We start from the raw sequence: 26,577 nt of genomic DNA, 5'->3' as shown, positions 1-26,577 counted from the left end.
GCTGGGGGATCAGCCTGGTACAACCGCTCAAAGTAACCGGCCCAGCGGGCCTTCACTTCGGACTCCTCTGTCAAGGGCCTACCACTCTCTGCTCTAACTGCAGTGCTCCGAGGGATGGGCTTGGATGAACGCAATGCGAGAATTCCCCTGTAAGCGGGACGAGAATCACCTGTCCACAGGTGATGCTCTACCCCCTCACAGATTCCTCGCACATAGGCCTCCTTGTCCACCCTCAGTGCACGTACAGTTTTACGCCTCAGCTCCCCGAACAGCTCAGCTCTGCCATTCAGCCTGGCCCTGCGACTTTGGTCAATGGTATCCAGTGTCCCTTGAGAGACAAAATTCTTATTTTCCCTTGCGGTGAGTTCCAAGACATCCACCGGCAACGTCAAGGACGGTGGTCTTGAAGGCGCTCCAAAACTCTTCAGGACCCCCCAAAACACCCAGACCCCCCAAGTGTCCACTCAGCCTGTTCGCAAACTCCTCAGCTACTCTCTCATCCCTGAGCTTGGCAACATCCAGCCTAGGCTGGGATGGTACTATTCTCCAGGATTTAAGGTGCAGCTTTAGAGTTGCTACAACAAGCCTGTGGTCAGTATTGAGGAACTGAGCACTCCAGTAGACCCTGCAGTTCTGGATCATCCTCCAACGACCGTCAATGAGGACATGGTCAATCTCCTTTGCCACACCGCCAGCGTTGGAATACCAAGTCCAGCGATGAGCTTGTGGGCGCTGAAACCATGAACCAGCCACCCTAAGTCCGTGACTTCTTGCAAAGTCAAGGAACTTAGTGCTATTCTGGTTCATAGTTCCTGACCCATGGGGACCAACACACACCTCATAACCGTCCCTATCAGTTCCAGTCGATGCATTGAAATTTCCCAAGACTAGAAGTGTATCTCGTCTGGGGCACTGATCAACCACAGACTCGAGTGTGGCGTAGAATGCATCCTTCACGGTGAGATCACTCGCCTCAGTCGGAGCATAAACAGAGACCAGGGAAATGACACCTAAGGAGTGACGAATCCTGAATCTCATAATACGCTCGTTGACCGGTGTTACCTCAATTATCATTGGGGTCAGCTTATTGGACACAGCTACAGCAACTCCTTGGGTATGGTAACCATCAGAGCGTCCAGACCAATAGTAGGTGTAACCACCCGCCATGATCTCACCACAATCCGGTCTCCGAACCTCAGAGAGAGCTGCAATCCCGATGTCCAAACGCTTGAGCTTAGATGATAACAGAGACAGGTGATCATCCTCTCTTAGGGATAGGACATTCCAGGCACCCACCCAAAGGGACCGCCTCAGGTTAACCCAAGGAGACCGCCGTCTGGTGGACGACACCTCAGCACCACTCCGACACACTCTCCCGCAATCTGACCCAGGGATGTTACCCCGTGGTTTCCCTCCTATCATCAAACATTGGGGGTCCCGAAGGGTTTGCCCCAATCCCATCATCCGGTGAGCTGCCCTGCGAAGGGAAGCTGCACAGGAGGTACTCCCACGGAGTGGGTTTTCAGATTTTTTTGCATTTTTGCGTTTTGCGGAATGAAGGGTTTTACGGTGGCTGGAGTGCAAATCCTGCCACCAACCTCCAAATAAAAAAGTAACCCAACTGCAGGAGGACGTCCGCAGACACAGTTGGGCACTAGATATGGATGGCCGTTGGCTCACAAGGAGCTCCTCCGCCCTTTGACAGGTTTTGTTTTTAATCCTGCTGGGTGTCCATATCCAAACACCCTCCTCACCAGAAAACCTGGTGGGGGAGACGGTTGAGTCGCCGACAACCCGACCATGGAACAGGTTAGTACAGGTTTACATGGTACCTGTAGCAGGTCACAGATCTAACCTCACCTGACATATAATAATGTTCATTTTGTTCATTTATAAATAATGTTCATTTATAAAACAATGTTCATTTTTGTTGTGGGTGGGTGGGGGGGGGGTGGAACTCTGAGAATAAAGAGTGAGAAATAACAGACAATGTAGTAAAGAGGCTGGTAGGAAGTGTTTTAATCGCTGCCACATGGCCAACAGCAAGAACAATTTGATTCCAAAAAGAGAAACATCTCCATACAAGGCTCAAGTCCTCAGTTACTATTGACCACCTCAAAATGTTCACTTTTTCCTTGTAGAGTACTGAACTATGCATCTCACCACTCAGAAATCTGTACCCAATTAGACCAACGATTATGACCAAGTCTGGAGTCATGAGGCCCGGTCTTGCCGTGAGATGCTTTGCTTGAACTTGATGCCGAAAGGAAGTTCAACGCACAGTCTGTCCTTTGTGCTGTCTTCCATTTGCTTATCGACCATGCTTCATCAAAATGGAAAACCTAAGCTGCAGTCCAGAGGTCACTCTTTCTAGCCAGTCATCTTTATGGCTGGAGGTCGACACCCTCTTCAGTCTTGGATCAGCGGTCCCTGCAATCATATGTTCAAAACTTCTGGTGTCTGGTTACCAGCACCCTAACATGATCTGGATGGTTTAACAACAATTGTTTTGCAGTCGTGCTTCTTGGCAAATGAACCCAGAGCAAGTTACTGCATGATAGTCACAGCAAAATATCACCACCAAATATTCGATGTCCTCTTGGTGGCAGACGGTGATGTATCATGAATAAAAAGTTCAACACAAAGTCAATATGACTTCAGTGTTGGGGGACTAAGAGATGTGAGTAGGCTTAACCAGGATGATAGGATGACAGCAAAAATGCAGGAACAGAGTCCCCGCCACCTGTTAAATGCCAAGCTGTCATTAAATCCAGTGGCATCAAAACAGAAAACGGGCAGCAGAATGTCATGAGAAAGGAAAAGGGAGAATGTTGCTTGAGACCGATGGTGGTGGAAAGGGGATTGTGGAGTTGATGGGAAATGGAATTGAAGTTTCATCATAGCAGTGACTGTTCTGTATGCCGCTGGCCTGACGGAGGTCTATGGCATGTGGCATGGTGTGACAGAGGCGGGGGTGGTGGAGGCAGGGGTGCAATACTGACAGGTGTGGCTGCAGCAGTCGGAGTATTTGGGCTACTTTTATGAGGTTGGAGGGGTGATCGGCCACTGCCAAGTGCTTGAATTGTGGCACTGGCTCCACGAAACCTATAGTGCTGCCGGCACTGCCAACAAGACCGGAGGTGAGTACAGGGTGCACCGAACTGCGAGGAATCTCCACCACTGGCTTCCCCGGCTCCCATCAGAAGCTTGCCATTGCCAAGGCGTTGCATTGCTCCGGGATCTGTATCAGCGGTGATGGTGTGGTGGTGGTGGCGTCGAGGAGGTCCAGGAGGTCGAGGAGGAGGAGGAAAAGGTGGCCGAGTGCGTGGACGGCGACGAGAAGACTCAGAGCAGGAAAGTGATCGGCAAAGTTCCACAAGTAGCTCCTGCAGGTGGCAGGACAAAGTTAGAGCGAGTTAGTGTTGAGAGTGTGCAGTTAATGAGCAGCATATTGCAAGTTCATCTGTTATATTTCCTTTTTAAGCAAAGTAATAAGGATGTGTGGCATACTGGATTTTCATGGTTGATTGCCATCCAGCCACTCTGCTTTATCGGTATTTAATCCATTGGTTCCCACAATGTACACATATCAGTTGGGATTGGAGAAAAGAAAAAGTGTAAAAGTAATTAACAACGTACCCGTAAATGTCAAAAAACAAGTAATTAATTGACAAATCATTTTGAAATAAAACCACCTCCTAAATTAACCACAGTTGCTAAATCAACTGGAGAGTTCATAGAACACCTTACCCTGTGCAGTGTTTAGGTATATCATTAAATTGAAATAAAATAATGATTTTAAAGGTCGTATGAAAAAAAAAATTCCAGAAGTTTACTGCCATTGATGCAGCCAGCATCTTTTACACCGCCTTGTTCAACACTTTACATGAGCTCTTCACGCCTGTGTCGGAGGTAAAATCATCATGGTGTCGGAGGTAAAAATACAAAACTAGAATATCTTGGTTGGATAAGTGCCCACCCCCCTTATAAATAGCAATTGAAAGTTATCGCAGGTGCAACGAATCACCTTCAAAATCACACAAAACTTAATTGGCCTCTACCTGTGTTAAATTGTAGTGATTCTGATTGTTATTTCTGCCACCGAAGGTGAAGGTTATGTTTTCACCCCTTTCTGTCTGTCTCTTTGTCTGTGCACAGGATATCTCAAAAAGTTGTGGACGGGATCCGGATTAAATTTTGTGGACAGGTTCGGTGAGTGACACGGACGAACTGATTACATTTTGGTGAAGATCCGGATCCGGATCCGACTACTAGACTTTTAAAAGTGATTCTTCACCATTGAGAGATAGGGCTCAAAAAACGATATATAGCATGATATCTCAAAAATGTATTGGGCCAGATATGTTATCATGAATCAAGCATTGCGTGGTGGAAGTCTGCACTCTACCAAATGCCCTTCTAGTTTGAGAATAAAATCAGCTGTTCCCGTAGGTTTCCTCTGCTGGGTGGTACATTTCACAGCAATGACTCAACCATGAGCACCAAGGAGCTTTCAAAAGACCTCTGGGGCAAAGTTGTGGAAAGGAACATGTCAGGGGATAGGTATAAAAATATTTGAAAGGCCTTGAATATTCCTTGGAGCACAATCAAGACAATCATGAAGAGGTGGAAGGCGCATGGTACCACCAAGATCCTGCCTAGATCAGGCCGTCCCTCCAAACTGGATGACAAAGCAAGGAGACTGATCAGAGAGGCCACCAAGAGGCCAATTTCAACTTTGAAAGAGCTACATGTCTTGATGGCAAAGACTGGTCACTGTGTGCATGTGACAACAATATCCCAAGTACTCTACAAGTCTGCCCTGTAGGGTAGGGTGGCAAGAATGAAGCCATTACTCAAAAAATCCCACCTTGAGTCCCATGTGAGGTATGCATAAAACCACTCCGTTGATTCTGAAGCCATGTGGAAAAATGTTTTGTGCTCTGACGAAACCAAGATGGAACTTTTTGGCCTAAATGCAAAACGTTACGTTTTGGAGCAAACCCGACACAGCATATCACCCAAAGAATACCATCCCTCCTGTGAAGCATGGTGGTGGCAGCATCATCTTATGGGGATGTTTCTCATCAACAGGGACTGGAGCACTTATCAGGACAGAAGGGAAAATGGATGAAGTAAAATACAGAAAAATCCAGGAGGAAAACCTGCTGCCTTCTGCAAGAAAGCTCAAATTGGGATGGAAGTTCACCTTTCTGCATGACAACGACCCCAAGCACACAACCAAAGCTATACTGGAGTAGCTGAGAAACAAAAAGATAAATGTCCCTGAGTGGCCCAGTCAGAGCCCTGACCTAAATACAATTGAAAATCTGTGACATGACTTGAAGATTGCTGTCCATCAACACTCCCCGTGCAACTTGACTGAACTTGAACAGTTTTGTGCAGAAGAATGAAACAAATATTACCCAATCAAGGTGTGTAAAGTTGGTAGAGACCTATCCCAACAGACTCACAGCTCTAATTGCTGTCAAAGGTACTTCCACCAAGTATAAACTCAGGGGGGTGGACACTTATCCAAACAAGATATTCTCGTTTTGTATTTTTAATTAATTTTCTGAAATTTCTCGAATTTGTTTTTCACTTGGAAGTTGTGGGTAACGATGTATAAATATAGGTGGAAAAAGTCTGATTTAATGAAGTTTAATTCCAGGCTATAGGGGAACAAAAGGTGAAAATTTTGAAAGGGGGTTAGTGAAAGACACTTTCGAGTCATGGAGAGAAGTCACTTTGGGTTCAGGGTTCGGTACGCGTGGATGATTGACCAGCTCTCACACCTACCAGTTCATCCAAGGTAAGTTTGTCAGACCAGTTACATTGTGTTTTACTGGTTTATTTTTTTTTATTCCTGTGTTGCTAATTCGTGTTTCTCGTCAATTTTTCTGTCCCAAACTGTATCTTGCTGTGTTGAATTATTTAATTTGTATCCACGAGTTAAGTCGGGCCTCCTGATGAAAGTCAAGTGTGCTTCCCCTATATTTTTTTTTGCCTCATTTTCACTTCTTTATCCCAGCTATTGTTACTTCTCATCCCTGAGCTCAATCCATTTCCTCTCCTCCCTCAAAAATACAAGCAACTTATTTCTCCTTCTTCACTCAGAAAACAGCAACAGCCCACCAAACAATAACAACAACAACGAAAAAACAAAATCCAAACTCTTATCTCAGTGCTCAGTTCGACTCATTTCCCTATTCCCTTCTTTGCAATATCCCGACACTGAATATTCACTGAATAAAATGTTTATCCTTACTTAAAACCTCTTCACAACATCGAAAAAAGAGGTTTCCAAAATGTATTTTCGAATCCCTTCCCTTGCTTTTCACTCCATCAGGAACAACAGATTCATTCTTCGTCTTCACCAAAATCTCTTCCTTTTCTCTTTGACAAGGCTTCCTCCACAAAACCTCCTCACTCCTCAATGATTAGTTCATCCAGTCTCCTCTTTAACTTACAGCCAAATTTTCCTCCATGCCATCAACCAAAAAGCATTCTCACCACCACCCCCCCTCCCCCCCACCAAGGAAGTCTGTCGCAGGTTATCCAGTCTGGGATTCCTAAGGCATCAATTTTGAAGAGGCTGTGTGCACACGACAATAATTTCCCTTTCATATCCATTCATGCTGTTAAACCCCTCCTTGTACTAGTACACTGAATGGATCAGGGTGCACTAGGCTAGAAGAACGGCAAAGAGAGGGGGGAAACAATAAACATCAGAGTTGAAGACCAAGATAGAGGCAGACTTGGACAAACAATGGGTGTGGGGATGAATGGAGAGCAGGAGAGGATGTATGTGGTGGACAGGGTGAATACAGACGGAAACGCTCAAGAGGGAAAACTGGATTTTGGAAGGAGGAGGGGCATTATCGAGGGTAGAAAAGATCATGGTTTAGGATTGGGGATGATCTGAGATTGTCTTGACGAACTGGAGGGTTTCACAGGCAGGAGAAAAGAAGAACAAATGAGTGGAGTTGAGCAGTGATCCTGGATTAGGTAGTTTAACCATAAGGAGGTTGACAGTGGATCGTCGGTGCCTTGCAGAAACCTCGGGGGAGGGAGCTACAATGCAAGGAAAGAGCAGAGGGTACAAGACCAGAAAGGAGGCGGTAGAAGACAAAGACATCACCATCCTGTCTGTGATGGCGTAGTGATAGACCCATAGACTCAACTTCATACCATGGGAGATTCCAATACGATTGAAGGCCTTGGTTTCCACGGTGTCAAGATGAACAAGGTGTGAGGCAGGGAAGCCAGCCTCGAGGGGCGAGCAGTACTCCACCATCAGGCGAAGAGGAACTTTGTCTCCCAAGCGAAACTGGATACCATTAACCAGTCGGAGAGACAGACTTAATGGCAGAGTCCAGCAGTTCAGGCAGTTGAGGCGCAAAACTGTACATTCACTGAGGGCGGACAATAAGGCCGATATGCGAGGGTGGCCAATGAGGATGCCATATGAGGAATCTGTGAAGGGGTAGAGCATCACTTGTGATGAAGTAATTCTCGTTCTGTTTGCAGAGAAATTCATGCATTGCACTCTGACAAGCCCACCCCTCGGGGTACTGCAGTTCAGGGTAGTGTGCTCGTGACAGGGGAGTCCGAAGTGAAGGCCCGCTGGGCCAGTTACTTTGAGCGGCTGTACCAGGCTGACCCACCAGATGTTGAGTTGGATGGATGTCAGGGGTGCAATTATCCCTATTGCTGACCCTCCAGTCAACTATGACCCGCCTTTGCTTGTGGAAACACAGGCTGCGGTGAACCAATTGAAAGAGGGTAGAGCTCCTGGGATCTGTGGCATCCATGCTGAACTTCTTAAGGCTGGTGGAAACGCTGTACTCATGTTGTTGCATGCAGTTCTACACCCTGTTTGGAGCAGAGGCATCATCCCAACAGACTGGAAGAGGGGCCCTGATGTCCCTCTCTGGAAAGGGAAGGGCGATCACTAGGAATGCAACAACTACCGATGGATGACGCTGCTTTCAGTGCTGGGCAAGGTCTTTGCTCGGATAATTCTTGATAGGATTTGCCACCATCTGCTTGAGCACCAGTACCCAGAACACTTGGGCTTTACACTAAAGAGGTCAACGATTGACAGTATCCTTGCTCTTCGGGTCCTCACCGAACACAGACAAGAGTTTCAGCAGGGGCTGTTCACAGCCTTTGTTGATCTACACAAAGTATTCAATTCAGTGAGTCGGGATGCCTTTTGGAGGATTTTTGGTCTTCATGGGGTGCCACCAAAACTGATCAATTTGATTTCTGAACTATACTCTGGTACTGAGAGTGCTGTGAGGTGTGGTGGTTCAATCTCTAACTTTTTTTCTGTTGTTACTGGAGTTCGTCAGGGGTGTGTACTGGCCCCCACACTTTCACTGCTTCTTTGACTGGATTCTGAGGAGGATGTCGGAGAGATCAAGCTGCGGTGCATCATTTGGGAATGTCAGGGTCTTTGACAATGATTTCGCAGATGATGCAGTCATCTTTGCGGAGATGCTCGATATTCTTATGGTGGCCCTCAAGGTGCTGGATGAGGAGCCACTGCGATTACGGATTTCCGGGGTAAAATCCAAGATCCAAGCTTTCAACGACATTTTGGATGTTGCTATCTGGTCTTTACCTGCTTATGGTGAGGATGGATAGGTCACGGAGAGATTCACTTACTTTAGCAGTGATATTCATGTCTCCGCATGTTGTGAGCCACAGGTTAATAGATGTCTCTGCTGGGCCTGGGGAGTCATGTATTCACTGCATCATGGGGTGTGGTACTGTCGGTACTGATGCAGGAGGATGAAAGTCTGAGTCTATTGAGTTCTTCGTCCTTCGAGTTTTGCTCTATGGATGTGAGACTTGGACTTTGACTCAGGATCTGAGAGGAAGACTTAACTCCTTCGGTACCAGGCCTCTTCATAGAATCCTTGGCTATTGCCCGTCAGACTTTGTGTCCAAGGAGTGGTTGCTGAGAAAGACTCAGATGAGGTTTGTTACCTGTATCATCCATGAGCATCAGCTGTGGCTGTATCGACATGCCCTCATTTTCCTGACATTGATCCTGCCAACCAAATTCTCTCAGTGAGGGACCCTCATGAGTGGAGGAGGCCAATGGGCTGACCACGTGATTGGCCCGGCATCTGCCTGGGGATGGCTAGATGGATGCCCCTGGAGTACCAGCAGAAAGTGGACGCAGCGATGTGCTGCTCTGGCGCATGTTCCCACACCCTACCTTTCCCAATAAACAACGAGCTTGTATGAACACAACTCCATTTGTTTCTGTGTCTGACATCCTGTGACTCCGCAATACGATGACTATGACAATCCTCATGGCAGATAAGTGCGTGCTCCTGTTAAGGCAGCAATTTCCTGTTTCATCACTACATAAGATTCAAGTTTGATGGAAGTGACAAATGCCATTATTAAAGCACATTTAGATGAGACACCAGCTGCAGTTAGTCCCTGGAAGAGCCTTTTCTTTTGGATGCACCACATAGCTGCTTATCGCATCATTTTCTGAAAGGGGGGGGGGGGTGTTGGCATACTTGTGGCACCGATGCTCTTTGTATGTTCAAGCAGGAATTTGGATTTTGTTTAGGCAACTGGCGACAACTCACCTATACGTCACAAAGGACAACATAGGATCTATAACGGTCACTAACTAATGCCATTAGATGGGACGTCCAGTTTAAGATCCATCAGAGGGATGGCACGTACATTGATGAAGCATCATGCATGCAAAATACCAGGATGACAGTTTATAGCTGGGTCGACATTTGAACCAAGCCAAGACAGCTCAGAGGTGAGTATGCATACCTCTAAGCTATCCTGCCAGCCCAAAGGACATTTATTTTGTATGGATAATAAACTCATTGGAATACTAAATCGATGTGAAGGCTAGTGTTGGTTTGTGTTGGGAGATAAGATTAACAATTTATTGTAAAGATAAATGAAGAATAAAATAAAGATTGCTAAGAGACCTCCACATTCGACACTGATTCTGATAATGCACCAACAAGAGTGAAACTGGGAGGCCAGTTGGCTTGGGATAGTCCAAATAGCAGGCCTACGCTTACCCTAAACTGCCAAGGAATCTTATATTTGCACAGAAAATATATGATTGTTGTGAGAGCTCTTTGTGACGAAGTTAGGCCGTGCAATGCCCGTTACCTGATCCATGATCAAGTGATTGAGTTGCCTCTTTTTCTGTCACATTTCCGGTCAGATAAGTCTTTTGGGACTGCCACTGGTAACATGTAACCCAGTGGCACTTGCCTCATAGTTGGGTTGTTGGCAACTCAACCAACACCCCTCACTGGCTTTGCTAGTGGTGGGGAGGGTGACTGTGACACCCTGCCAGAACTAAAAACAACACCTGACAAAGGGTGGATGAGCTCCCTTCAGGAGCCAACAGCCATCTGGTACAGAGTTGGTGTCTTCTAAAAACCACCCAAAGGGAGTAGGAAAATATATTTTTCCACCTGGCCCAGTTACCCCCTCCTGCATGGTGGTCCTGTGAAGAGGTTTCCTTGTTTCAGGACTAGATGAAGGTTGTGCCGGTTTTTCCTCTTTTTCTTTTTCTTTGTAGCTCCACACATTTACTGGCTCCCAGCCTTGTTTCAGGTAACTTTCAATAGTAAACTAGAACAGCACTCTTCGACGTCACAATGTTGACCGATATCCCTCTATCAACATTATTACATCATCTAATATAGAAAGAAGAAAGTTCTTTTGTTTGTTCGTTTATGCATTCGGACCCTGCAGGAACCAGCGAGATCAAACTTTCCATGGCCTCCTCTTTCATCTCGACCCTAGAGGGCTATGTTTGGATAAAAAAAAAATTGACCCAAGATAATTGGCCTTCAGGCCTCGATCGGGTCTTGTGTTCACACACTGCCTGCGTCCCCCCCCCCCCCCGGAACGATCGAGTAATATGTATTGTGAAGATCGTATGTTGAGATTGTCGTGATTTGTTGTCAGCAGCACAAATTTAAATACTATAGTGTTTACGCATGTGCCTGTTATTGACAAGATTGCTTTCCACAGTTTTATTAAATACCTCTGTGTTCAGGCCTCAAGTGAGTATGTTGCTTATACATTGCTTGGGTTTTCTCCAGGAGTGATCGAGTAATATGTTTTGTGAAGATCGTATGTTGAGATTGTAGTGATTTGTTGTCAACAGCACAAATTTAATGATCATAGTGTTTACACATGCACCTGTTATTAAAAATATTGCTTTACACAGCTTATTATAACACCTCTGTGTTTAGGCCTCAAGTGAGTATGTTGCTTGTACACTGCCTGAGTTTTCCCCAGGAGCGATCGAGTAATATGTTTTGTGAAGATCGTATGTTGAGGTTGTTGTGATTTGTTGTCAACAGCACAAATTTAATTATGTGAGTATTTCATTGAATTTCCCCAGGCAATGCCAGGTACTTCAGCTAGTGATACACATTGCACTTGTACTAAGTTTCATTTAAATCCCTTTAGCTGTTCTCAAGTATCACATATTACCTGACATTATGATTTCTGACCTTTGACCTCTTGATGCCAACATCTAATCAGTTCATCTTTGCATCATACTATATACTTATATCAAGTTTGGTCAAAATCCCATCACTGGTTCACAAGTTAGAACAGTAAGAGAATTTTTTATTTTTTATTTTACCAAAGATGACCTCTGACCTTTAACCTCTTAACCCCAAAATCTAATCATCTTTGCATCATTATACATACTTCTAATCAAGTTTGACTTGGATCCCTTCAGCCTTTCTTAAGTTATCATGGAAACGAAAACCTCTCACGGACGGACACACGCACACACGGTTGGATTAGTCCATGGGCCCAGGCATATATCGATCGGTACCATCTGAGGAAACCAGACTTTAGGGCTACTAAGTTATTGGTAGGGACTATATGATTATTTCAATAATGTGATAACAGTTCCAGAAGAGCAGCTTAGTGTATGTATTTTGCATTTTTACCATTTTACCATTCTGAGATATTGAAGTTTTGGGGGAAAATCAAAAAAAACAAAAAAAAATACCAAGGACCACTGGGAGGAAGTGGCAGAGCTGAAGTCCACACAGGAGGAAGCAGACACCCGAATGCTTCTGCATGCTCTGCATGCAGCAGAGGCTGGGTACAAGGCTGTGGTGATCACTGCCGAAGATACAGATGTCCTCGTGCTGTGTCTTGCCTTCAATAAGGACATCCCATGCCCCGTGTATCAGAAGTGTGGTACGCAAACCCGCACACGGTTCCTAGACATTGACAAGCTTGCTAGATCGATGGGAGACAGTGTCTGTGATGCCCTGGTTGGATTGCACGTGTTCTCCGGTTGTGATACAGTCAGTGCCTTTGCAAGCCGGGGAAAGATGGGCGCCTTGAAGCAAATGAAGTCGAATAAGACCTACCAAGAGGCCTTCAGTCAGCTCGGTCATTCATGGGTAGTATCCACTGAGCTCTTTCAGAAGCTGCAAGAGGTCACCTGCCACATGTACGTGCCGTCTACCAACACCACGAAAGTCAATGAACTCCGACATCAACTGTTCTGTGCCAGACGGGGAGAGATAGAGTCCAGTCAGCTTCCACCAGGTGAAGACTGCCTCTTCATGCACGTCCTCTGTGCAAACTACCAGGCTGCTATTTGGAGGCGCTGTCTGCAATGCCAACCCTATGCTCCAAGTCCCAAGGGTTGTGGATGGACCACTGATGATGATGGGAAGCTGGCCATCGAGTGGATGCAGGGTTCTCCAGCACCGGATGCAGTGTTGCAACTGCTTTCTTGCAAGTGTGGACGGTCGTGCAAACTCCCAGACTGACTGCACGTGCCTTGCCAATAGCCTGAAGTGCACTGACATGTGCAAGTTGTGAACCTGCAGCAACCAGCACGCTGATGTCGAGGAAGAGGTTGTAGACCTCGAGGACTCTGATGCTGATAAGAGTGATGAAGAGTAGACTACTGATCCATGGTGTGAATGTTTTGGCACAATCACAAGGACATTCATGGCTACAAACATGCATGAGTAAAACATAGTACATAAACATGCCACAGTAGCATGGTGAAATTTGGGTTATCCGTAAATTTCACATTTTGGACGCTTGTTGGAACTAGGGTCGGGGAAGGGCAATTCATTTAACTGCGGTAAAAACTTGTAAAATGTTCATAAATGTTTTCCTCATACAACATGTGCATGTTGTAGGCTACTGTGGTTCAGTAGCACTACCCAGGGAACTTGTATGACAATATTATAAATTAAAATGTACTGAAAATCACTAATCAGCAACATTTTGATAGGCCCTATTGTTCACCCCTTTCTGCCATAAAACAAATTCTGCCTTCAGGAATGACAGAAAGGATTATTCAGATGGTATAAATAAAGCATTTCAGACATGTATTTGTGGTTTGCAGTTCATTCTAGCCCCATGTGGAAACAGCAATTGCATCATTAGTGAATGTTTCTGAGTTTGCCTTTTCGATTTCATGATGCGGAGGGTGGGTACATTCCAGAGATGATAACTAATAATAAGCTGCCAGTCTGCAATGCTTATCACATCAAAATATGATCTATATATATATATACACCAATTCAAAAATCATAACTAGGATTGGTTTCCTTCGATGGTACCGACAAGTGGAATTTCTGGCCTGGGCCCATGGACTAGATGGACGGACAGCCAGACGGATTTCATTGGCGGAGGCATATAAAAAAACACATGTACAACTCCATCAACCATTTCTACAGGGGGTTTCTGGTCTTCCACACATTGACCCGTCATGCGTGCTTCCTTCTCTTTCAAACTTCAAGGCTAGTTTTTGTAGAGTTTGTGCAATGTCGGGAACATGTCTTTGTGTGCAGTATAGCAGGGCAAGGTGATTTCCATCATGGTCTATCTTACGATATAATTCTCGCTTTCACCTTCTGTTGGGGGGAATTAAATTCCATTTTATTTGATCAATTATACTAATGGCTGAAATTATGTCCCCCAGTTGAAACATTTACTATTTTAGTGGCTCATGCTTTCTCCCATGTGTTGCGCACTCATTAAGTTCCCCAACTTATGCCTTCATATGCCATACACTTATTGAGCGACGACACTGTGAGGTGACTGTGAAGTTAGAAGATATCAATGTACCAGATGATGCTGCAGACCATAGGATCACCCATTACATTGATATCTTCTAATATACTTGCTATTAAAAGATATCAATCTACCAGGTGGCCTTGTTATCAGAATATATCAATGTGACATGCTTATACAAGTTCCTCCATAATCCTGAAACACCATAAGCAATTATAAGAGTGTGAATGTACAAGTAGTTTAAGATTCCAGTGAGGACCAACTTATATCCCATCCTCACCCCCACTGTCATTGAAAACCAATTTTTATTTAAATCTTTGACAATCAAGTCTCACCGCATCAGCACGAGCAGGTGCTCTTCGAGAGTTCCATGCAAACTCAGCCACAGCAATGACAACAGCCAAGATGAGACCACAGAGCAGAACAACAAATATTCCACCGATGTTCTGCATGCCTAAACCTGAGACAGGCATGGAAAAAGAGGGGAGGGGGAGAGGGAGAGAGGGAGAGAAGGAGAGAGATTAACAGGGAAACGGTGGAAGGGTAAGGATAAAGATAAGGCAAGAATGCAACATGTAAGCAGAGCTGCATGATGAGAGGTGGAAGATCTGCCATCAATGATAATGTTAATAAGAGGAAATTTATGTACAAGGTTGAGACATTGAGGAAGATCAGGCTTGATGGAGTACAACTTGAATTGCACACCTTTAGCTCTGTGATCTTCCTCTCGGGGACATCGTCCACCCTCCCACCACTTGCGTTTCAGGATCTCAATTCGGTTTCTCTCCTGAAGCTGCAGGATCGCTAGTGTGATGTCATCTCGGTATGGAGACCCTGTCACATTTTTGTACAACTCAGAAACAAAAACCGTCAACCACCAGGCCAGATGGTTCCATCATCAGAATTTCAAGGATATTCATATGTGCAATAAGTATGCCTGAAATTCTCAAGATTACATACAAGCAGGGACCCACGGATCATCTGCGCAATGTGAAATGTGACTTCAAGTCCTCAACACTCCCTCACAAACCCCAACTCATCAACCCTCTCCTCCCAAACCCCAGGTCATCATCCCCCCCCCCACCAAACTCCAAGTCCTAAACCTCCCCCTCCCAATTTTAAAGATTCAATCCCCTCCACACTCCAAGTCTTCAACCTCCCCATCCTCCACCACAACTCCTCAACCCCCCTCCTCACCACAACGTCTCGACCTCCCTACGCCCTTCCGAAAGTCCTCAATCCTCCCCAAAAGCCTCAAACTCCCCTCCCAACACTGTTCCATCTTTGCTCTCTCCCCTCACAACGCCAACTCTCTGTCCTCACCTAACCCCCACCATTCCCACATCAATCATTACATACTTCTTCATTACCTCATCGAGACAGCAGAATATTTAACTCTTTCCCCTTCTCTATCATGCCATCAACGACCTCACAGAAACTGCAATCGAAACAGCAACAGCATGGTTTCTACATGTCATGGCCCATCATGGTCACCTGTCCAACTCAACTCACAATCCCACGAGATACGTGGAAACCTCGTGGAATTGCAACCCTCAAGTGACCATGAGCAGCCTGATTGTGCCAATAAACAACCATAAACAAATTATATTCTTCTTGATGCATATATGAAGCACCGCAAGGAGGAGTGGTGTTAGGGCCACATTGGCCATTTTGGAGATGTACATCGTTAAAAGTAAATAATGAAGGATTTTTTTTCTTTCACAATCTTGCGAGATTACCGGAGCTCCTCTGACAAAGACTCATCGACACTTTATAATGACAAGTTTTTTTATGGTCCTTGGTCGAGTCGTTCAAGAGAAAATTGTCGGAAATAATATTAAGGGCCCACAGAACCTCCGCAATAAAAGTCCTTGCTCGAGAGAATGCCGCACAGTTATTTGGGAAGTGTATCAGGAAACAGACTGCTGTCTTGGTCTCTCTGAAAATATAAGAAAATAACCCAGGTTTGAAGCAAAATATGCCCACTGCCTATGCGTATATGAGGCGCTGTGAGGAGGAGTGATGTAAGGGACACATCGGCCATTTTGGAGTTGATGCCATATAGCACTATTTTAACCCTTCCCCTATCATCCGAGCCTATCATCATCATATCATTAAAAAATGTCGCTTACATCACTCCCCCTCGCGGGGCCTCATATATAATATGTGGTGGTTATATAGCTCGGATAGATTCTAATTGCACTGGCACATTGGCTGATACCGGAGGCCTGAAGCCGAAGGACTGAAGTCTGAGGCCGATATTTACTGTGGCCTTCACAAAGCTGTGACGCCTATCGGCTCTGACCTTTCGATATTTGAAGATCCTTTTAACAGTCGCTTTGGTCGTTTTACACTGAATGGCAAACTTATAGGGAGGGAATGGCGATTGTGAATATGACAGCTCCGAAAATATCTTTGGCTTCGCATATCACCAAAATGGCGGCCATACGATTTGCAGATTACAAATGTTGGTGGAGTCAGGCAAGCTGTCCTACCCATGGGTGGAAAGGAGCATCACCCACGGACAGACGGATGGATGGACGGATGAATGAAGGAACAAGCATATTATGATATAGATATGTATTCTAACAGTATTATATGTTTTTTTGTAACAATGCTACAATAATGTAAGTTTTGGCATGATCAATAGGTGCAGAAGTTCAACCAATTTGTGACATCTCAGCATTCTAATGCCCAGCATATTTGTCAAAAATCAAACAAACACAAGAACACTCAAAAACATTTAATGTACAAAATCACAACACAAATTAAGTGGAAAGTGTTTGGTGCCGGACTCATCAGGAAACGAAGGGGACTCGGCAGAAACCAACAACCAATTCATTTTGACACCGGACGGCTTGCCAAATGGAAAGGAAAACAGCACACAAAAGTCAGAGGGCCCAAGGGAACTGAGCTGCCTGAGGTCTCTGTGTTAAGGAATCCTCCCCCCACCCCCCCCCAAAAAAAAATACTGAATGTATGTATATATTGTTCCAGCTTTGAGAAACCGGTATTGTAAATATGCACTCACGACTCGTCGGTCCTTCAGCGTAGTTATGTCTGTAATAAATGTTTAGAATAGTCCCTTACCTTTAGATGGGTCAGTGGGATCCAAACTGCATTGGAACGGGTAGATTAGGATTCACCTCCTATTATTCTTTTGCAGATGGAAGATTATTGGCAATGCGTTGGCAACCATTTGATGCGGGATCAACCTTCCTTATAGTCCCTTTATCGTTATCGTTATCGTTATCGTTATCGTTATCTCTCTCTCTCTCTCTCTCTCTCTCTCTCTCTCTCTCTCTCTCTCTCTCTCTCTCTCTCTCTCTCTCTCTCTCTCTCTCTCTCTCTCTCTCTCTCTCTCTCTCTCACCAGACGTAAGTACGCGTACTTTTATTGAATACGGACTGTAGTTTGACACGTTCTCTTCATACACGCACACAAGACAATCAAGATATTAAGTACAGTTACATAACCTCAAACTCCCCCACTGTAAAGGAGATCCCTCATCCCGCAACGCTCAACCATCAACACCATTGTAAGCCTTCGTGATGGCTCTCACGTGCCCCAGCAATGTTTGGTCAGCATTGACCTGAGAGGCATTGGCTCCGTTCGTTTCCCCCATAATCGTTCTTGCGCGCCTCGAACCAGCCGAATGCTCACTCGCCTTAAGCAGTGGCAAGCGAGGTCCGACTCTTATGACAGCTGGAAGCCCCGACTGAGAGCACTCGCTGCAAAATGTATGGTCAGGGTTAAGGAGGCATAACGCCAATCCTCACGCAGGCCCCGCCCAATGACGTGCACATTCTCGAAGCTTCCAGGCTGGCCTTATAAAAGAGCAAACCCCAGAGCGTTTGACTCTTTCAACGGGCACTGAGCACTCTGTTCCCTGAGGCACGACGTTGACGGGCGCCAGACACTGTTCCCTGAGGCCCGAAGTCGTTTGCCGTCCTTCTTTCAACTGGTGCTAGATACTCTGTTCCCTGAGGGCTGACATCATTAACCTCCGCCATCTTCGAAGATGGATGGAGGTTACCGTTTTCACCCCTTTCTGTTTGTTTGCTTGTTTGTTTGTGCACAGTATTACGGAAAAACTCCTCGACGGATTTCGACGAAACATGGTGGGGGGGGTTAGGTATGGTCCAAGGATCATGCCATTAAATTTTGGACTTGGTCCCCCCCCCCCAATTTTTTTTTTGCTAAATTTACACAAGTGGGGAGCAGGAAAAAAAGGTGGGGGAAGAGGGAACGTAAGAGGGAATAAATAAATAAAAAAATTTTTTTTTTTGCATTTCTACATATTTTAAGTGATTTCCAACCCCCCCCCAAAAAAATTGAGAATTTTTTTTTTTTTGCATTTTTACATGTTTTAAGTGATTTCAAACCCCTCCCCCAAGAAAATTGTTACCCCCCGCCCAAAAAAGAATTTTTTTTGCATTTCTACATGTTTTAAGTGATTTCCAACCCCCCCAAAAAAATTGTTAGAGAAAAAAAAATGCAACTTTTTTTTCAACAAAATTTCGATTTTTTTTTTTCATTTTTACATGTTTTGAGTGATTTCCAACCCCCCCACCCCCCCGAAAAAAATGTTGGAGAAAAGAACTATAACTCTGTCAGCACTGTTGACATCATATTTAATGAATAAGATATAAGGTTCACTTGAGTGACCCAGCAGTATTGGCTGCGGAGGTTTTGCACTCTCCCGAGTGCTCCCCCTCTAGTTTGTTCTGTTATTTTTTGATGGGCGCTGGATTTTCTTTCTTTCTTCAAGGTCGGACATGCTCGCTCGATCCTCTCATTGGACCACTACGATGCTCACTCTGTGGAGGTCACGCTGCTGGTTCTTGGCACTTTTGCCCCTTTGGTTTTTACCTCACGAACTGTCATCACAAGTGAGGATCTGATACGGCGAGGGGCGGACGGAGCTTAGCCGATTAATAGGACTGAAACCAAGCCACACGACAGATACATCTGGTAGGATCTCACACTTAGGCCATCCTCTAACACATCTTTTCTCTGCTTTTCTGCTGCACCTTTCTCAGTTTCCGTTTTTCAAATACACACACAAAAACACACGCACGCACACACGCACGCACGCACGCACGCACGCACGCACGCACGCACGCACGCACGCACACACACACACACACACACACACACACACACACACACACACACACGTCACTTCCCACACACCCTGGACACCTCACAGTCTTCTTCCCACTTCTCTCCCTCAGCGTTGAATAATGAGGGCACCACTGCCCTGCCAGGTAGGCTGAGGCTACAATTCCTCATGCCTCTCTCCCCCATTTTTCCCCTCGGTTGTGAATGCTTTGGCCCATGTACTACGTTAGTGGTAGGTGAGGCACTTAAGTTTGCTCTGTGTCTCTCTTCTCTTTCTCTGATCTCATTCCTGTACAAATTGCTAAACCCTCACTTCTCCCCATGCCATTAAAATCCTTACGTTCCCTCTTCCCCCACCTTTTTTTCCTGCTCCCCACTTGTGTAAATAAACCTGTTCTTGTTCAATCTATACCCGATCTATCCATTTCCATCTTTTGCACCATTGGTCCGGCACTGTCCGCATGGAAATAGCTTGGGAGGTTGAAATTCCCGACGGTTTTCTTTGCAGGGTCTGGGATGTGCTAGCGGTACAGCTCGGCCGCATTCAAGATCACCAGATAAGGAAAGTAGCAGATTTGCTGAGGGTGCGTTCTCCGGTTAGGGGGCCATGGGACCCCCAGTTAAATGGTTGTTAGACGGACGGACACTGGGACTTGTGGTTGCTCGAATGGCGTTCGTAGTTGCATCTTAGGCATCATAGTTGTGTCGCAACCCACTGTGGGGTGAGGTTATCGCTCCCGGTGGCCTCTGGTCTGGGTGAGTTCGAAAGAAACCAGGGATTCCCCCCTCATAGTCAGCTCCATCCTCAAGACCGCAACAATATATATATATATATATATATATATATATATATGTATAAATAAATAGATTAATTAATAAATATATGTCTTAAACTAATAAACGTGTGTGTGTGTGTGTGTGTGTGTGTGTGTGTGTGTGTGTCAGTGTGTCTCCTCCCTAACTCCAAAATCATGACACCGAGCAGCCTGAAACTTCGCTTGCATACTAACAAAAGCCCAAGAATGTGCATGACTACTAAAAATTGGGTGATTGAGTGAATTAAAACACCCCTTTTGAAGATGATGAATGGCCTTATTTAATTATATCCTTTATCAGGTGCATCCTCAGTCACCACTCTCGATGGGGTCTCAAGGCATATCCTGGGTAATCTCGTTGGGGTTTGAAGCCGCCATGTTTTTTGGCCTGCTCAACCATGCCTTGACTTGGAACAGGCAGCAACGATTTCTCAACGATAAAGTTTTTTGTTTTTTTCGCTTTCGTCACGAATATTATCGAATGCCTGTTCTTCATAGCTACGAATCGCTGAGTACATGGTAATGCTTATAATCACACGGAGACGTCAGTCAGCATTTGTGGCTTTATTTCATTTCCGCACACGCAACCACCACGAGTATCTCTTAAACTAAGGAGCATTACAAAATTTAAGCAGAATCGATCTTACAAGCAGTTCTGACTCCTATAAAAGTGTTCATTGTCCAATTCAGACATATTTGACATTTCGGGTGTCTCCAAGAGGTGTATGTTTAATATGATGGTTCGGTGATTACTAATCGCATGCCAAGCGAGCTGTTTCTGATCAACCATTTCGTTGAAGTGCCACTTGGCGAGCATGCTACAATATTCGCACTGTCACTGAATACTGCATATAGATAGACTTGAACAAAGTTCACGGCTACTCGCCTGCGTTCAGCCACGTTTTGTTCTGCAGTGCAATAGGTGGTGGCTGGCTCTGGCTCGCTGAAAATGTGAAGTTATATTTTCCATGACATTTCCCCCTTATACATACATATGTACATATATATATATATATATATATATATATATATATATATATATATATATATATATATACATGTGTGTGTGTGTGTGTGTGTATATATGTATATGTATATATGTGTGTGTGTGTACATATATATATATATATATATATATATATATATAAATATAAATATACATATACATATACATATACATATATGTATGCATGAGCCTGAGGAGGCCTGGTGACAAAACAGCCTGAAGAAAACCAAAAACTCGAATAGAACTAACAGCGAGGTATCTGTGCATGTTTAGAGCCAAAGTGTTTTGAAGTGTGACTAGTATTTATCCTCCAGATCTGAAAGAACTACGAGGCTCTCTAGAGTGAAACAAAACTTGAGCTGGAAGATCAAATCAAAGGAATTTATATTATTTGGATAATGGCTCTCAGGAGTCTTTACAAAACAAAATGTAGGAAAGAATGTGGTGTGTTTGAAACACGCCCTCGAGCTCACTCTACTGTTTCGGTAAGAAATCTTCATTGATCATCGGAGGCCTCGTGAGAAACTTGTGCTTGAAAATTGCAAATGAGGAAGGGCGGGGTGGAGGGGAGGGAAGGTGTTTCTCACCTCCTGCTCAACAACTCCATCCCATAATAAACAGTGATGACAGTGAACTTCCCTGCCTCAATCCAATTTTCACACTGAACTCTTCTGACAACTCATGACCAAAAAAACTCTCACTTTCATTCCCTCATAATACCTTCAATCAACTTAACTCCCATCTTTCTCAGCATTGCCATCACCATCTCTCTCAGGACAGTGTCGTAAGCCTTATCAAGGTCCAGAAACCCTAATATGGTGTCATTGCACCTTCCATCTCCAACCCATGGAAAAACAATCATTTCCTTGAAAAATCAGAACTACTGACTGACAGCTTTAAGCCGTTGTCCACAGCCCAATGGAGTAAAACTCTCCCCTATATGCTGGCTCCCCAGCATCAAACCTGTCTCTCCTGGAGTCGATGGAAATTAAAGCTCTCAACATTATTAGCATCTCCCATGATGAGGTCGAAGCACGGCCTGTTTGCGAATAGGTTGGTGCCATCTATGGATTTTTACCTCCTCTCTTCCAGCCTAGCTCCCTCTGCACTGTCTCAGCCCTCCAACCCTCCCCAGCTCCTTCTGCACGAAGATGCATAAATCTTCCAGTGGCCCATTCCTGATCAAACTCCGATAATCCAGGCTTACTGCCCAGATGCACTCTTTTGTTTCCATTTTCTCTAGTTTGTGGAACTGCCTTCCTGAGGCTGTTTATAATGCACCTCTTCCCTCCAGGGCTTCAAGCAGGCAGTGTACTACCATTCCTATCTACAAAATTTTCTACCCCAATGAACTGATCATAACCTTACACTCTTACTTTCAGATTACTGTGTCTCCTCCCCTCTACTACTGTTCATTCATTCCAGAGCTTGTTGCATCAAAAAATGTGGCCCCATTGCCCCACTGCCTGTTTGTTGAATTTTTGCCCTCTGACATTTCACTCTTCCATGAGCCTTGACCTTGCAGATAAAAAAACCCATTAACAAAAATAAAGGAGACCAGGCAAGTACACTTATAAAGTGTGCACAGACAGCACCTGCAATTAAAGGTCATCGGCTCATCACCTAGTTAATGTTAATCTTACATTAACAATGAATGGATTTTATTCTGCCCACCCCCACCCCCTCCAAACTCTGCCCACTCCACCCCACTCCCTACTCTGCCCACCCCACCCCACCCCTCCCTACTCTGCCCACCCCACCCCCTCTCTACACTGCCCATCCCCACTTCTCTCCCTACTCTGTCCACTCCACCCCACTCCCTACTCTGCCCACCCCACCCCACCCCCTCCCTACTCTGCCCACCCCCACCCCTCCCTACTCTGCCCACCCCCACTCCCTTCTCTACTCTGCCCACCACCACTCCTCTCCCTACTCTGCTCACCCCACCCCACTCCCTACTCTGCCCACCCCCACCCTCCCTCCTCTGTCCATCTCCACTCCCCTCCCTCCTCTGTCCACCCCACCCCTCCCTACTCTGCCCACTCCCACCCCTCCCTACTCTACCCACCCCCACTCCTCTCTACTCTACCCACCCCCACTCCCCTCCCTACTCTACTCACCCCCACCTCTCCCTACTCTGCCCACCCCACTCTCCTCTCTACTCTGCTTACCCCCACTCCCCTCCCTACTCTGCCCACCCCACTCCCCTCCCAACTCTACTCACTCCCATCTCTCCCGACTCTGCCTACCCCCACTCCCCTACCTACTCTACCCATCCACCTCTCCCTACCCTACTCACCCCCATTCCTCCATACTCTACTCACCCCCACCTCTCCTTACTCTGCCCAGCCCACTCCCCTCCCTACTCTACCCACCACACCTCTCCCTACTCCACCCACCCCCATTCCGCCCACCCTCCCCCCCTACGCCCATTTTTCCAATCACATCCCATTTTATTATAAACTGGATAAAATACAAATATAAAATTTACTTGAAAGTCTGCTCTCTTGAAAAGGACTCATCTAATGTGGAAGGGGGTAATGATCTGCATGTCCCCCCTCCCCCAAAATCCACCTCTTAAACCTCATTCAAACCTCTTCCAGCACAAAGGAACATGCAATCGTGGTCTTGTGGTGAGAACAATGGCCCGGCAGAATAAGAATATCAGAGGTTGTTGTTCATCTGAAGGCAGCAGCATTAAATATTCGAATTGTAAACTTCGCCCAAACCTTTCCCAAACTGGTTGACCAGGCTCAACATTCAACGAGACCTGCTTAGCACAATTTGAATTTCTTCCAGGGTGTTGCCAATAACTTGCCTACTCTTTGTGAAAGGCACCATTCGATCTTTAACCTCGTCTAACTAATTCTCGCAAATGGGTCCCTGGCTTATTAACGTCCATCCAAGGGTCGGCACACCTTGTGATGCTTGCCTGCGAAACACCAATCCAACAGTTTATTGAAGAGCCGAGAAATGAACCGAGGCTAGCCAACACAAAGGTATGTGGGTTAACTCTGAACCATCCTGTCAGAGTAATTAACACAGTTTTCTTCGTCATTGCTATGCTGTACAACGCTGCACAGTTGCATCATTGGCTGAGAGTATACCTGTGCCACTGACGCAATGTTCTCTTGCTGGTTCGGGCAGGAATTTGGAATTTGGCCAGGATTTGGGATAGCTCGCCTAATCTTCACGAAGGACACCATGGAGTTTTTAACGTCCACCAATGAATGCCGGCAGACGGGACGTTCGTTCAACGTCCACCTGAGGGACAGCACACACATTGATGAATCACCGTGCCTACGAAATACCAGGATGACAGTTTAGAGCTGGGTCGGGATTCGAACACAGTCTAGACAGCTCAGAGCCAAGTGTGTGTACCTTTAGGCCATTTTGTCATCCCAATTAACCCAGTATCAGGGTTATATTGTTGTAATGGTCAACTTACCGAGTGGCATGCCAATGCCGTAGCCCTTGGTATCCAACTGGCCACCGATCTGAGTGAGGTTGCAGTTTCGCTGTCGATGATACTCATTCATGGTGGACTCGAGTAAGAATGCATACTTCGAGTTGAGAACACGTGCAATACCCTCCTCTGTTGTTCTTACAAACACGCCTGGCTGCTTTGACACCATGAAATTCCACATCCGTTGGTAGGTCTGGTATCTGGAGGTCTGCGGGAGTTTTGGAGGAAGAATAAAAATTGGAGTTTACAGTCAGGCTGCTCTCAACCAAATCAATGAAATGTCCATGATGTATTTGTTGTGGAATTGATGTTCCATAAAAAAAAATAAAAATCCATGTCGTTGAATATATTATTGCATTTAAAACTTTTAAATTTTTAAAAAAACCCACAATTTTTATTGAGTTTTGTCACTTTTTGTAAAAAAAACAACAAAGGTTAAGGTTCAACGAGGAGCTCAACTACAAAGGGCATCAGGTTTACAGACTACCAAAGGGTATGGAGGCTTTGGGAGGGAAGGGTTGGGGGGGGGGCAGGAGGTGGACATACACAAGAATAACACAAAAACGAGTAGTAATGTTCCAGAGAGGAAAACTGGATAAAATAACAATAACTGTTGGTTATTTACCAACATTAATGTTCCAAAAACGAGGAAATAATCAATGTGAGTAGAAGAGATTGTGGATGTGTGTGGTTGAGCGCATGAGGTAGTGATGGGAAGTGCATTTGAAGCATGAAGTGGGGATGGACACAGGGAGACAACTCCACAACCAGGGGAATAAGGAGTTAATTAATGTTGGTAAATAACCAGTCTGGATTTTGGGAGGGTGAGCAGGTGAAGGTTCTTGGGAAATGCATGTGACCTGGGGTGGCTTGGGGAGAGCAGAGGGCAAGGCCAGGTGTAAGCTTGTATAAAACAGAGAGCTCACAAAACTTTCCGGCAGTTGGAGAGTAGCTCCTGTATTTCGATCCCAATCGTGTGGAACGCCTCCTTTTCAAGCACCTAAAGAGGAGAAAGGAGTGAAGCAGGAACACCAACTCAGAGTTGGGGAGTCATACTTCATGGAGCTCCATCTGAAAGTATTTTACACCTCCAGAAGGTTACGGACGATAGTGACACCCTGGAGTAGAAGCTGCTGTACATCTTCCAGTGGCTGGTCAAAGAAATGAATTCGGTAGTTTTATTGCCGATCCTTATGGAAAGAATGAGAGTGTGTGACTTTCTGACGTTAAACGTCATGTTCCAAATTGCTGACCAGTTTCTTTTGTCCAGGTGTGACAATGGTGATTTCACAGGGGCCAGCCTTTCACAAGCACGGTGTATCATTCCACAGAGCATGGTCATTGGAAAAATGCTAAAGATGGTTTTCAAGAGATCAAGATCATTGATGGAAGATAAGATCAATGTCGGTCCTAACATGCATCTTTTAGGACCGTTGCTGTGTCTGCAGCGAGAATTCAGAGGAAACGACGCCATCAAGGAGCAATTCATGGAGTCCAGCTGTTTTCACTCAAACAAAATCAGACAACCACTTGAGTAGGAGCTGGGTAAGAAGCTTCTCATCTATGGATGTGGAGGAGTCCACATTCCATAGGGAACATTCTGTAATGGGGAAAATTTGGGTACATTAAGGTATGGATTTGGGATCTTAGTTTGTTGAGTGAAGACAGTTCAAGAACTCTGCTTTTCCTTGAACAGTGTCTCACATGACTCCGTCCTTTAAGAGGGAAGGAATGGAAGGATAATGTGTACCAGACAGATGTGACCTGCTCCGACCAGGCTTTGGAGGACGGTGGGAGGCTGGAGAATTTGGATTTCAGGAGAGCTTGATTTGTCATTGTTCTTCATATGAAAGATCACATATGAAAAGAAAGTGGTTCCAAGCTATGTGGAGAGACTGCAGGTTACCATCTGCTGGGTTGGCCTTCAAGGAGGAGAATGCAAGTTGTTTTCTTGCAATGACCATCAGTGTAACAGTGTCAGGATGATGGACGGTCAAGTTGAATGCGTGATGGAATGAACTTGTAAGGAACATGAATTCATCTGTTGTTGAAGAAATTGCAAGAGCAGTCAATGTTTAGGA

The 26,577-nt window shown here is 45.4% G+C and overlaps 1 protein-coding gene across 2 annotated transcripts in view; it reads right to left on the bottom strand.

Annotated features, from left to right (window-relative positions):
* Nucleotides 1–1,995: 1,995 nt before the first annotated feature.
* The window catches only part of GRIK5 (glutamate ionotropic receptor kainate type subunit 5), a 487,066-nt gene continuing 462,484 nt past the window's right edge, over nt 1,996–26,577 (bottom strand). For both annotated transcript variants that reach the window (XM_085875712.1, XM_085875713.1), the window contains exons 17-20: nt 24,479–24,704; nt 14,791–14,919; nt 14,421–14,545; nt 1,996–3,386 (exon numbers count right to left, since the gene is read on the bottom strand). In XM_085875712.1, coding sequence (XP_085731838.1) covers nt 2,898–3,386; nt 14,421–14,545; nt 14,791–14,919; nt 24,479–24,704 — 969 coding nt within the window. In that variant the 3' untranslated portion in view covers nt 1,996–2,897. The remainder of the gene's footprint in view (nt 3,387–14,420; nt 14,546–14,790; nt 14,920–24,478; nt 24,705–26,577) is intronic.

Source organism: Eptatretus burgeri, chromosome 3, assembly GCF_056783735.1.
Source record: "Eptatretus burgeri isolate ZD-2024b chromosome 3, Ebu_testis_v1, whole genome shotgun sequence".
NCBI classification, from domain to species: domain Eukaryota; kingdom Metazoa; phylum Chordata; class Myxini; order Myxiniformes; family Myxinidae; genus Eptatretus; species Eptatretus burgeri.
The sequence above is the reverse complement of the archived record's forward strand: the minus strand, read 5'-3'. Positions and strand labels throughout refer to the sequence as shown.